The 12,026-nt window shown below is 39.1% G+C and overlaps 1 protein-coding gene across 5 annotated transcripts in view; it reads right to left on the reverse strand.

The window, feature by feature from the left end:
- The window catches only part of KDM2A (lysine (K)-specific demethylase 2A), an 86,386-nt gene extending 74,366 nt beyond the window's left edge, over positions 1-12,020 (reverse strand). For 2 of the 5 annotated variants that reach the window (XM_006771513.2, XM_015569025.1), the window contains exons 1-3: positions 11,780-12,020; positions 10,484-10,612; positions 3,153-3,273 (exon numbers count right to left, since the gene is read on the reverse strand). Coding sequence is in view for 2 of the 5 variants with exons in the window: in XM_006771514.2 (XP_006771577.1) it covers positions 10,484-10,525 (42 nt within the window). In the remaining 3 variants the exon portion in view is untranslated. Of the gene's footprint in view, positions 1-3,152; positions 3,274-9,453; positions 9,728-10,483; positions 10,613-11,779 lie in introns of those variants that run through there. The other 3 variants (XM_006771514.2, XM_006771512.2, XM_015569026.1) reach the window with 2 other exon arrangements.
- Between the last annotated feature and the right edge of the window lie 6 nt (positions 12,021-12,026).

The following is a 12,026-nucleotide window of genomic DNA, read 5'->3' on the forward strand; positions in this document are numbered from 1 at the left end:
ACTGGGTAACCAGATAAGTTACTTAACTGCTCTATGCCTCAGTTTCCAAACCAGTAAAATGGGAATTAGAACAAAGCGCCCATACCAAGCACATAGTGTATTATTATCCATTAGATTGGGCTTTCCCTCCCAATGTTTCAAATACACAGGGTGACTTTTCCTTTATCTTATCCACCCCAAAAGGGCCACCATTATTTTTGTACACTGCACAACTCCAAGGACATCTTTCACATAGATTAAGACATGTGAAGAGTACCTTCTAAACCTGTGGTTCTCAACCTTCCTAATGCCGCGACCCTTTAATACAGTTCCTCATGTTGTGGTGACCCCCAACCATAAAGTAATTTTCGTTGCTACTCCATAACTGCAATTTTGCTACTGTCATGAATTTTAATGAAAATATCTGATATGCAGGATGTATTTTCATTGTTACAAATTGAACATAATTAAAGCATAGTGATTAATCACAAAAACAATACGTAATTATATATGTGTTTTCCGATGGTCTTAGGCGACCCCTATGAAAGCGTCATTCGACCCCCAAAGGGGTCGCGACCCACAGGTTGAGAACCGCTGTTCTAGACTTGTGCTACATGGTAGAGTTCCAGGAATCCTTTGTGATAATCAAAAGATTAAGATGATCAAAGAATACAAGAAACAGGGAAGTACTTTGGAAACTTAAAAGTACTATAAAATGATCCCTATATTTACAAATGTAAATTCTCTTGAGGTCAATGTCAGAAAGAAGGTTGGCCAGATTACTGCTCTGTGATCCAGGGCTATAAAGAGATGGAATAATAGTCAGGCTACCTTGAATTCACACTGAGGGTTACAACCAGCCCATGAGGTTGTTTCTCAGGAATGGTCATGGGTATTCAGCTGCCGGGCAATTCATAATATTTCAATATTTGCTTACATCTAACACTGCAGCTTTTATCTCATTTTTCTATCCTTCGAAGAGAATATCAAAAGGAAATTCCTTGTTGTAACATAATTATTGATCTCAAGACAGTGAATACTTATTTCGGGTATCCAAATAAACTGATCTTAGGATAAGCTGAGTAATAATCTGCAACTGGGTGGAGGATTTGTCATGACCATGAAGTGAGCTTTGTGAAGTCAACAATAAAAATGCTTCATGCTTACTTTGGGCGAAGCCCTGAGAAACAAAATCTGAGAGTGCTTTCAAGATGTTTTGTGATAGACTTTAAATTCAAAGATGAACAGCAGCTAATCAGAATAATATACATAGAACTACCTACTGATTTTCAATCTTACACTATTGACATTTTGAGTCAGATGATTCATTGTTGTGGAGGTCTGATCTGTGCATGAGGATGTCTTAGCAGCAACCCTAGACTCTATTCACTAAAATACCAGTAGTACTCCCCTAATCCAACAATAAAAAATGTCGCTAGCCCTGGCCAGTATAACACAGTGGTTAGAGTGTCATCCTGCAAACCAAAGGGTCTCAGATTCGATTCCTAGTCAAGAGCACATACCTGGGCTGCAGCTTCAATCCCTGGCTCTGGTCGGGGCGTGTGCCAGAGGCAACCAATCCATGTGTCTCTCTCACATCAATCTCTCTCTCTCTCTCTCTCTTTCTCTAACCCTCCCTCCCTTCCACTCTCTAAAAACCGATGGACTAAATATCCCCCTAGCCTGGCCGATGTGGCTCAGTGGCTGAGCATCAACCTATGGACCAGGAGGTCACAATTCAATTCCTGGTCAGGGCACGTGCCCAGGCTGGCAGTCAAATATTCATTGTACTGCATTGAGAGGAAACCAAGACACAGGTAGATATAGTCACTAAAGCAGAGCCACACAGTCCATGAGAGTGACTCAAGGTCTGTCTGCAGCCATTACCTCTCCTCCATCCCAGAGGGATCCCTAAACCAAACATTGGTTTTCAGTGATGACGAACCTTTTGAGCTCCACGTGCCAGCATTTTGAAAAACCCTAACTTACCTCTGGTGCCGTGTCACATAAAGAAATTTTTTGATATTTGCAACCATAGTAAAACAAAGACTTATATTTTTTATACTTGTTTTATATATTTAAATGCCATTTAACAAAGAAAAATCAACCAAAAAAATGAGTTCGCGTGTCACCTCTAACACGCGTTGTCATAGGTTCGCCATCACTGTCCTAGGGTAAGGATTAACAACAACAAAAAGGCTCCAGGTACTGCCAAACTCTCTTGACTGGACAAAAATCACACCCAGATGAGGACCCCTGCTTTAAACAAATCTGTTCCAACTGTCTAAAACATCCACCCAAGTTCTCTCCTCCCACTTTCAAAAATCCCTTCCTCTGATCTTCCTGGGAATCCAGATTTAACCTCAGAGTCCACCTCAATTCTTCAATTGCCTTTGCCTCCAAAATCTTCAAAAATCAGTTATTATAACTCCCTCAATGACATGTCAGTACTCTTGTTAAAACCACAACTGGTGACAGACTTAATACTAGTACTCAGGGTTCATGATCCCTAATCAAGCACTCTTTTCCATCATAGCACATTGCTATCTGGCAGTCATCAAGTTTTAAGTCCTTCACTGCCAACATGTCTTGCTTCCTTCCACCCCTTACTTTCCATTTCTACTACTTATACCCCAAAGCAGTGGTTCTCAAACTTTTGCATGCATCAGAATCACCTAGCTTGTTAAAACACATTTTGTTGGTCCCTAACCTCAGAGATTCTGATTTAGTAAGTATGGGGAGGATCCAAAAATGCGTGTAACTAATATGTTCCCAGATACCCAGATAATGCTTGTGCTGCTGGTGAGAGGACCACACTTCAAGAACCACTGCCCTAGAGTTCAGGTGTCTTTCACCTAAGAGGTAACTTATTTCAGTATTCTTCCAGAACTAAAACTGAAAAACTATTACTTCTAAAATTTTGATCAAATTACTACTCGGTTAAAAATAAGCCACAACTTACGGCTGTTTTCCACATGTGGCTTTTCGTAATTGTTTAAAATGTGTGCCCAACAGTATGAACAGTGCCTCCCTCCCAAAACCAATCTACTTTTATCCTGCTAATCTCATGGATGTCTTCAGAATAGACCTTACAGACTTCCCACTCCATAATACAGCTTCTGCTGTCTTTACCTCCTACAAGGCCACCCTCTTCCCTCCTCCTCTCTACCTACCTGAAGGAGGCCTTCACCACTGTATTTGCCAAAACCACGTTTGGTCACTATCTGCTGCCTTTTATCTTTACGGTTTTAAGTTTTTACCAAGTACTCACAGATAGAGAAAACCCCCAAGAACCTAAAATTTAAAACAGAAAACAATGATATGAGTGACATGCATAAATAAAAGGCCTGACATATACACAAACTACACAAATACTGGTGTTTTAATAGATTAAGTGCAATCAATTAAAAGTTCACAAAAAGAATGTGCCGATCTTTTTAAAAATATGACTAAACACCGGCTGTCAAAAATTTATAGCTACCTCATTTAGGATGTTAAGCAGGCATCTGTTAGGGAAGAAAATTTTGAAGTAGAGAAAGTACTAAGTTTAACCACTTCCTACAACAGAAGTGGGTATCATTTGTTTTCTGTATGAAATGCACCACAAGAGAGTTGGTATGATGTGAAAGAAGAAACATGGGGTTCTACTCCGACCAACTATGATCTTAGGCAAGTTGATCAAGGCCTTCCCCAAGCTTCCATTTCCATAATTAAAAAAAAAAATGAGGGTTTAAAACTATACAGTCTCCCTTACAAGATTGCGTTGAGGGTACAATAAGGTAATGTATATGAAAGAACATAACCTATTAGTTGGCACATGATAAGTATTTATTGAGTTTTAACTTTTTTTTTTAATGTGAAAGCCAATGCAAAAATAGTATTATTCCAAAAATAAGATAAACAGACAGAGCAAATTAATGAAACCTGAGTATGTCCATTTCCCAAGGAAAAAAGTTTTTTAAAGGATATAAAATAAAGAATACAAGTCCCTCAGAGTGGTATACAGTAAATGTATCAATTCCCTGACTTAATGACCTTGAGAATAAAATCACTTGCAACTTCACAACTTAAAGGTTGTCTAAAAGTCAGCAAAAACTTGCCCTACTTGGTTTGGCTCAGTGGATAGAGCATCGGCCTATGGACTGAAGAGTCCCAGGTTCTATTCCAGTCAAAGGCACATACCCGGGTTGCGGGCTCAATCCCCAGTAGAGGGCATGTAGGAGGCAGCCAATCAATGATTCTCTCTCATCATTGATGTTTCTCTCTCTCTCCTCCCCCCGCCCCCGCCCTTCCTCTCTGAAATCAATAAAAATATGTATTTTTTAAAAAGTCAGCAAAAACTTTGACATACAGGGTTTAGGACAGGATTAGAGGTAGGAAAACTTAAATTCACCCTGAGCTTTTAAAGTTTAACTAGATATTTTCTTATTTTTTTTCTAATGGCCCAACCATTACAAATGTGTTCATCTGGCATGTATGTGTATTAAGCATATGTTTTTAATCTGTTATAGCTCCAGTGGTTCTCAACCTTCCTAATGCTGCGACCCTTTAATACAGTTCCTCATGTTGTGACCCCCAACCATAAAATTATTTCCGTTGCTACTTCATAATTGTAATTTTGCTTCATAACTGTAATTTTGAATCGTAATGTAAATATCTGATATGCTATATGTGTTTTCCGATGGTCGCGACCCACAGGTTGAGAACCGCTGAGACTTTTGGTCCTTATGTACTCTGCCAGATCCAATACCCAGATATTGTGCTTATCCCTGTGCATCAAAACTCTCCTCAATTCTAGTGGCCTATTCCTAGCACTCAAGAAAACTGGTAATACAATAAACTATTTATGAAGGCTTCCAACAACATAAACAAATACTTATTGAGCACTTTCTATGTTTAGACTGAGTATCTTCTTTTTTCAGGCTACTCATTGAACACTTTGTATGTGTCAGACACTGTTCAAAGCATCCAATATACACCATAAACAAAAACAAAGTCCCAACTCTCAAGGAACTTACACTAATGGAGAGAGATGCACAAATAAATTTACATATGGTAGCTAATGACTGGTGCTCAGCAAAATAAAACAAGAGAAAATAATAGAGCTTAAATATAGTCCTTACTCTGGATCTCCAAAAAATAATTAGATCCCTTGCCCTAGCTGGGTTTCTCACTGGTTAGAGTGTAGACCCGCAGACTGAAGGACCTCGGGTTTGATTCGTCAAGGGCATATGTACGTACGGGTTGCGGGCTCGATCACCAGTATGGGGCATGCAGGGGGCACCTGATCAATGATTCTCTCTCATCATTAATGTTTCTATGCCTCTCTCCCTTTCCCTTCTTCTCTGAAATCAATAAAAATATAATTTAAGAAAAGAGAAAGTGATGTTAGTTGTGGGTGTCCTTTATCAAGTTGAGGAAGTTTCTTTTTATTCCTACTTTGTTTTTATGGAAAGGGTTTGAATTTTATCAGATGCTTTTTTTTCTGTGTCTATTGATATGATCATGTAACTTTTAAAAAAATTCTATTGATATGTTACATCAATTAATTTTTAACATTTTTAAAATATATTTTATTGATTTTTTTACAGAGAGGAAGGGAGAGGGATAGAGAGTTAGAAACATCAATCAGCTGCCTCCTGCACACTCCCTACTGGGTATGTGCCCGCAACCAAGGTACATGCCCTTGACCGGAATCGAACCTGGGACCCTTGAGTCCACAGGCCGACGCTCTATCCATTGAGCCAAACGAGTTAGGGCACATCAATTAATTTTTAGATGTTGAATTAACCTTATATTCCTCTGATAAATTCCATTGGTCATGGTGTATGATTCTATTCATATGTTACTAGATTTGGTTGGTTAGTATTTTATACTCATACTAGAGGCCCAGTGCACAAAATTCATGCACAGGTAGGGTCTCTAGCAGTTGCTGCTGGGGCCTCCCTTCCCCGGCTGCCGGCTGCCAGGGCTGGGTTCTTCCTTTCCCGGCTGCTGGCTGCCAGCGAGGGCCTTCCTTCGTTCTGCTCCATCCCTGGTGGCCAGAGCACGTCAGAGCAAGCAACTGAATTCCCAGTCAGTTGAACTCCAGAGGGGACACTTTGCATATCAGGCTTATACACACACACACACACACACACACACACACACACACACAGACACTGGAGGCCCGGTGCACAAAATTTGTGCAACGGGCTTGGCCCTCGCAGCCACGGCAGCTTGCTTCAGCCCTCACAGCCCTGGCTTCATCTGGAAGGTCATCCAGCTGTCTGGTCTAATTAGCATATTACATTTTTTTATTATAGATTAATAAGGGATATTGGTCTGTAGTTTTCTTGTGATGTCTTTGTTTGGTTTTAGTATCTGGGCAATGCCTCATAGGATAAGTTAGGCAATGTTACCTCCTCGTCCACTTTTTGCAGGGTTTATGAATAATTGGTATTAATTATTTTTTACTTATTATTTTTAAATATATTTTTATTGATTTCAGAGAGGAAGAGAGAGGGAGAGAGAGAAACATCAATGATGAGAGGGAAGCATTGACTGGCTGCCTCCTGCACCCCTCCCCCCACCACTGGGGATTGAGCCCAAAACCTGGGCATGAGCTCTGACCAAGAATCAAACCATGATTTCCCCGGTTCATTGGTTGACACTCAACCACTGACCTACACTGGCTGGGCATTAAGCATTTACTTTAAATGCACATTATTTTGCCCCTGATTTTCTATGCAATAAGGATTACTCAAAATTGGTGTGATTTCAAAAACCTAAAAGATCATCAATTATAATTGCTAAGGACTTAACTAACATTTTAGATTAAGGAGCTCTAAGATATTATGCTGAACATTCCCCATAAATGAACGTAAACGTAAATGGAGAGTCACAAACATCCAAAACTACTCCAATACTTGAGCTCCTGAAATCAAATGAAGAAAGAAAAGGTTCCATCTTTAGTACCAGTCAATGTTTCTTAATAAGGTCCTACATCTAAATTTATTAAAATACAAAAATTAATCATCTTTACCTCTGGACAACCAAATATCCACCCATCATTAAAACTGAAGCTTCTGTTCCTCTCCTCAGGTATACCAATTTGACTTGGAGATCTGGCTTTATTCTAGGAATCCATACATTGAAACTACTACTACTGTTTTTCATTTAAAAAAAAACTCTAGCCCTGGTTGACATGGCTCAGTGGTTGGAGCATCAGCCTTTGGACCCTTCAGTTCAATTCCCAGTCAAGGACATGTACCTGGGTTGCAGGTTCATTCCTTCCCTACCCAAGTTGATGTTTCTCTTTCCTCCCTCCCTTCCACTCCTTCTAAAAAAAAAAAAAAAAAAAAAAATCAATGGAAAAAATATCCTAGGGTGAGGGTTAACAAAACAAAAGTCTATGTCTTGCTTTGAAAAAGCCAAACAGGATCTATTTTGTTCATCAGTTTATTTTGTTCATTAACCAGGAAACTTAGATGCATATATGCAGTCAATGGACACAGATAATAGTGTGGTGAATAGGGAGGTGCGGGTGCTGGGTGGAGGGGGTCAATGGGGAAAAAAGACAAACTAACAACCGGGACATCTGTAATACTATCAACAATAAATATAAATTTAAAAAATAAAATATAAAATAAAATAAAAAAGCCAAATATTATTTACCCTCTCATATCATTTCCTACACTACAAAAATAAGTTTTCTGGTTCCAGAAAGTAGAGTCAACACCCAAATCTACACATACACATCATCTTCAAAGGCACAATTCTCTTCCACATGTAATAAGTAAATAATAGTTTGGTAAAAGATAAGCCAACCTTAAAAAACTAGCTATTTCTGATTTTTTAAAAAATTACTTGTCATAAAGATGATATAAACCTATCAAATCTTACCAAATTCATCCTGTGTGCTTGAAATAGCTATGTCAGTAAAAGGATTTATTCAATCATGAATATAGCATTCTTATTAGTACGCATTCAACTTTTTTTTAAAGATAGGTAAAGGATCGCCCTGGCCAACATGGCTCAGTTGGTTGGAGCATCTGCCAGTGCACTGAAAGGTCACAGGTTTTATTCCCAGTTAGGGGTACTAGGTTATATGGCGGGGTGGGGTGTGGGGGGGTGTCATACGGAGGCAACCAAACAATGTGTCTCTCTCACATCAATGTTTCTCTCTCTCTCAAATAAAATAATAAGCCAAAACCGGTTTGGCTCAGTGGATAGAGCGTCGGCCTACGACGATTAGGGCACATACCACAGTTGTGGGCTCAATCCCCAGTGTGCAGAAGGCAGCTGATCAATGATTCTCTCTCATCACTGATGTTCCTATCTCTCTCTCCCTCTCCCTTCCTCTCTAAAATCAATAAAAATACATTTTTTTTTAAAAAGATAGGCAAAGGGTTTTGAATACAAAAAAGTCATTCTTGTTTCTAAATGAGTTTAGAACATTTAGGTTCTGTCCCCAAAAATAACATGAAGTAACAGTCAACAATAGTATAGTCAATGTACTACCCGATTCAATTAAATTTGACAAATATATACTGTATGAGGTCAACACAAACTTTAATCACCAAGCCAAATTGATAAACCTGTCATTTTGTCTTTCACACTTTATGTTCCATGACCAATTACTGCAAAACAACCTAAGTTCTACACTATGACCTACTTTAAAGATAGACAAGGTATTAAAAATATACATATATATATATATAAACTACTATAAAGATTAGCCTTTATGCCTTTATGTTAGTCTTAAAATTGTTCAAATAATACCTGCCTTAATCAGTAGAGAATTCTGTAATATGTGCAGTCACCGAAGAGATATTATTAAAAGTATGGTAGGCAAACTGCCACATAAATAATCCACCAATATGCTCTCTTATCAAAAGTTACGCTATGGAAGGGATTTACACTTCAGATATAATTTTGTCATGTAATCTTAGAAAGGAAAACATGTCACCCTAAACTTCAAAATTATCACCCAAAATTCTAAGAAAGATTCCCCAAATATGTGGTGTACCTTCTTACATAAAATGACTACAATTGCACATGAACCAAGAGAAGAAAAAAAAAAAGGTTAGATAAGGAAAGGTGCAACAGGTAGCAATCACTATAATTAACAAACAAACAAACAAAATCTTACCAGGACAAAAATTATAGATTTCTTGTATCTCCCTACAACAACCTTGTTTAAAAAATGTGAAAACTTTTGTTTGATGAAAGGCTCTTCCTTTGAAAGATTGGATCCCAATATCCCTTAGATATGTATGTAACAAGTCAACAATTCTACAAGTTTGACACAATAAGCATAATCTTTTTTTCCCAAAGAAAGTTTAATTCAAGAAAAGTCAAAACAATTCCTAAATGTACAAAATTCCACTACTGATACACTTTACTCTGAAAAGTTAAAGATAAAGAAATATAATCTCAACACATGGATTAGAAGAGGCAAGTCTCTGAAATAAGGCTTGCCAGAACACATACCTGCTGGATATATTTGCCAATACACTCCACATCTTTTTACCAATCACATCAAGGGGAAAAAAATGTAGTCTTTACTCAAAAAGAGTGGAGATCATCAACAAATGGATTAAAGAATTACTCTTTTCCCCCCTCCAAACTAAGTCTAAAACACAGAGCCAAATAAAACCACCATAAATTCCTTTAGTGTCTTCTAGGTCTTTCAATTCACCAAATTTCACATAATAAATACAATTTTGTGGCTTTCCTCATACCCTACTCTACAAAGACAAATTCAAATTTCTGAAATAAATATATGGTGAGAATATTAATAAAGCTCTCTGACTAGGGAAGCAAAATCAAATTCTTAAAGTCCAACAGGGAAACCTTGAGAAGAAAGCAAGGCCTAAAGGAGCGCATGCATATTCATATGCACATACAAACTAACTCCCTCCAAATCATTACTAAGTAAAAATTTCCTTCAACAAGATGTCATGTATCATACATTCCTCCCAAAATACAGAACTTCATCAGCATCCAGTATTTTACCTTTTCTCAATCCCCCCCTTCTTTCCAAACCTATCCAAGTATTAATTTGTTTAAAGAAAAGATAAAGACTCAATAGTTTTACTCCCCAGCTCAAGACCACAAAACCTGGCACACCAAAATCTTTAAAAAACTATATCAAACTATCCTTCCTCAAACCGGTTTGCCTCTGAAATTTACATTCTAACTTAATTTGAATTATTACAATGTCAGTATTGCAAAATTAGGAATCCTTGAAAGTTGTAATCCAAAAAGTCCTCGGATTTACAATGGTTTCTATAGAAGTTAAAGGCTACATATAACCACATTTCCAAACAAGATGAATATGAAGGTTCTAACTACTTGGCCTAAAACCCAAATGAGGTAGTCATAATATACCTTCTCTCCTCCTCTAGTGTACAGAAAAGCCACCTGAAAAGTTGTAATCACAGTATGTTCACAAATGGAAACATTATAGTTATTCTACGTCAAAACTGGAAAAAAAAAAACATAACAAGAAAATACTAACCAATCTCTGGCTGTAACGAATCCTTTCTTCTTCGGGTTCCATCTCTCACTCTTCTGTTGAAATTACTGTAAAGAAACCACTCCAGGGCTGCCTTCCTCTTCCTCCTTAGGAACCAGATTGATTGCAACACTGAAGAATAATGATATGAGCAGAGATGAGAACTCAAACTCAACCTTTCCTTCCACGGGAAAAAAAGTGTTTAAAATATGTGTAAGTTAAAGGCTCTCGGAGAAATCTGGTTCCTCTTCATCTGTTTGGGACCTCTCTGCTCTTGGGCAAGTGGTTCCATGTCATGACCAACATTAATCAAATTACAACAGTCCAAGGCCTAAGCAATAGGAGATGCTGGTTTCAGTTCCTTGTGGTCGGGCCACACCACTTGTTTCTCCCCACAGGATACAATTAGCAAGGATCCCCTTCATGGCAGCATTAGCAAAAAAAATTTTTTAAAACGGGGGGGGGAGGGGGGGGGCGCGCACTGACCAGGTGAAGCAGGTACTGAGGTAATCCAGATCCTAACCAAATTAGTTCTCTCTCACTGGTAATTAGAAACTAGAGGGAAGAAGGGCAGACTAACCATATAAAAAGAGGGCAAGAAATGAGGATCTGAAGAAAGACTTCAAAACACTTTCCCATACCCCTCTAGAAAGCAACAATCTTCGTCTTCCTTCCTAAGGATCTTTTCATTCCCAAACCCAACCCAAGATGTGTACAACTCTGAAATTCAAGAGTTGCACATCAGGAACAAAAATTCCATCAGATACTTCTGGGTAAAAAAAAATAAAAATAAAAACAAACGGTTCTACCTATAGATATAAGTAAATACATCTTTTCCAAAAATTAAGTAAAGACAGGTTTGCGCAACGGACCCATCATACCAAGAATGGTTTTTCTGTTTTTCTGAACACTCTTATAGATGATGGCTTCCATAGGGAATGCAGATTTGTTTTCCTAACTACATTACCGCCACGTTAATAGCATCCTTTCAAAACGGCTGCGGGACCAGAGGACCCGGTGACACAGTTGGTGCGCACAGTCCGCGGCAGAGCTCTCCGGGGGAAGCCCTCGCCCCCGCCGGGGGGGAACCGCGTTTGCACCCCCTGGGCGAGGGTCGCCGGGGCTGGAGAGCAGCCGGGTCCGGAGAGCAGAAAAGGGCAGATCGCGCCGGGCTCCCCCGGGAAAGGCGTTTCAATGGTTCGCCCATCGGAAAAAGAAATAGAAACTTTACATTAAGTCTTTAGATAACACAGAGAACCAAACTTCCAAAGGGGGGGAGGGTAGAGAGGGAAATCTCACCGGGGGTTTTGCTCTTGAGTTCTTGACCAAAAGTAAAAGATTCCAAAAACTGAGAGGAAAAAAATTAAATCCCAATCGTCGTCTTCGTTTTTTTTCCCCCGTGGATCAACCGAGTATCCAGAGGGTCAGAGCGACCCGGAAAAGAGAGGAAACAGTTGCTGAATCAAACCTCCTCTTCTGGCTTTGGAGACCGGGAGTCGGAGGCGTCAGGAGAGGGGAGCGCGACCCCTCGGCGCCGAGCCCGGGG

Source organism: Myotis davidii, unplaced genomic scaffold (genome assembly GCF_000327345.1).
Source record: "Myotis davidii unplaced genomic scaffold, ASM32734v1 scaffold425, whole genome shotgun sequence".
NCBI lineage: Eukaryota > Metazoa > Chordata > Mammalia > Chiroptera > Vespertilionidae > Myotis > Myotis davidii.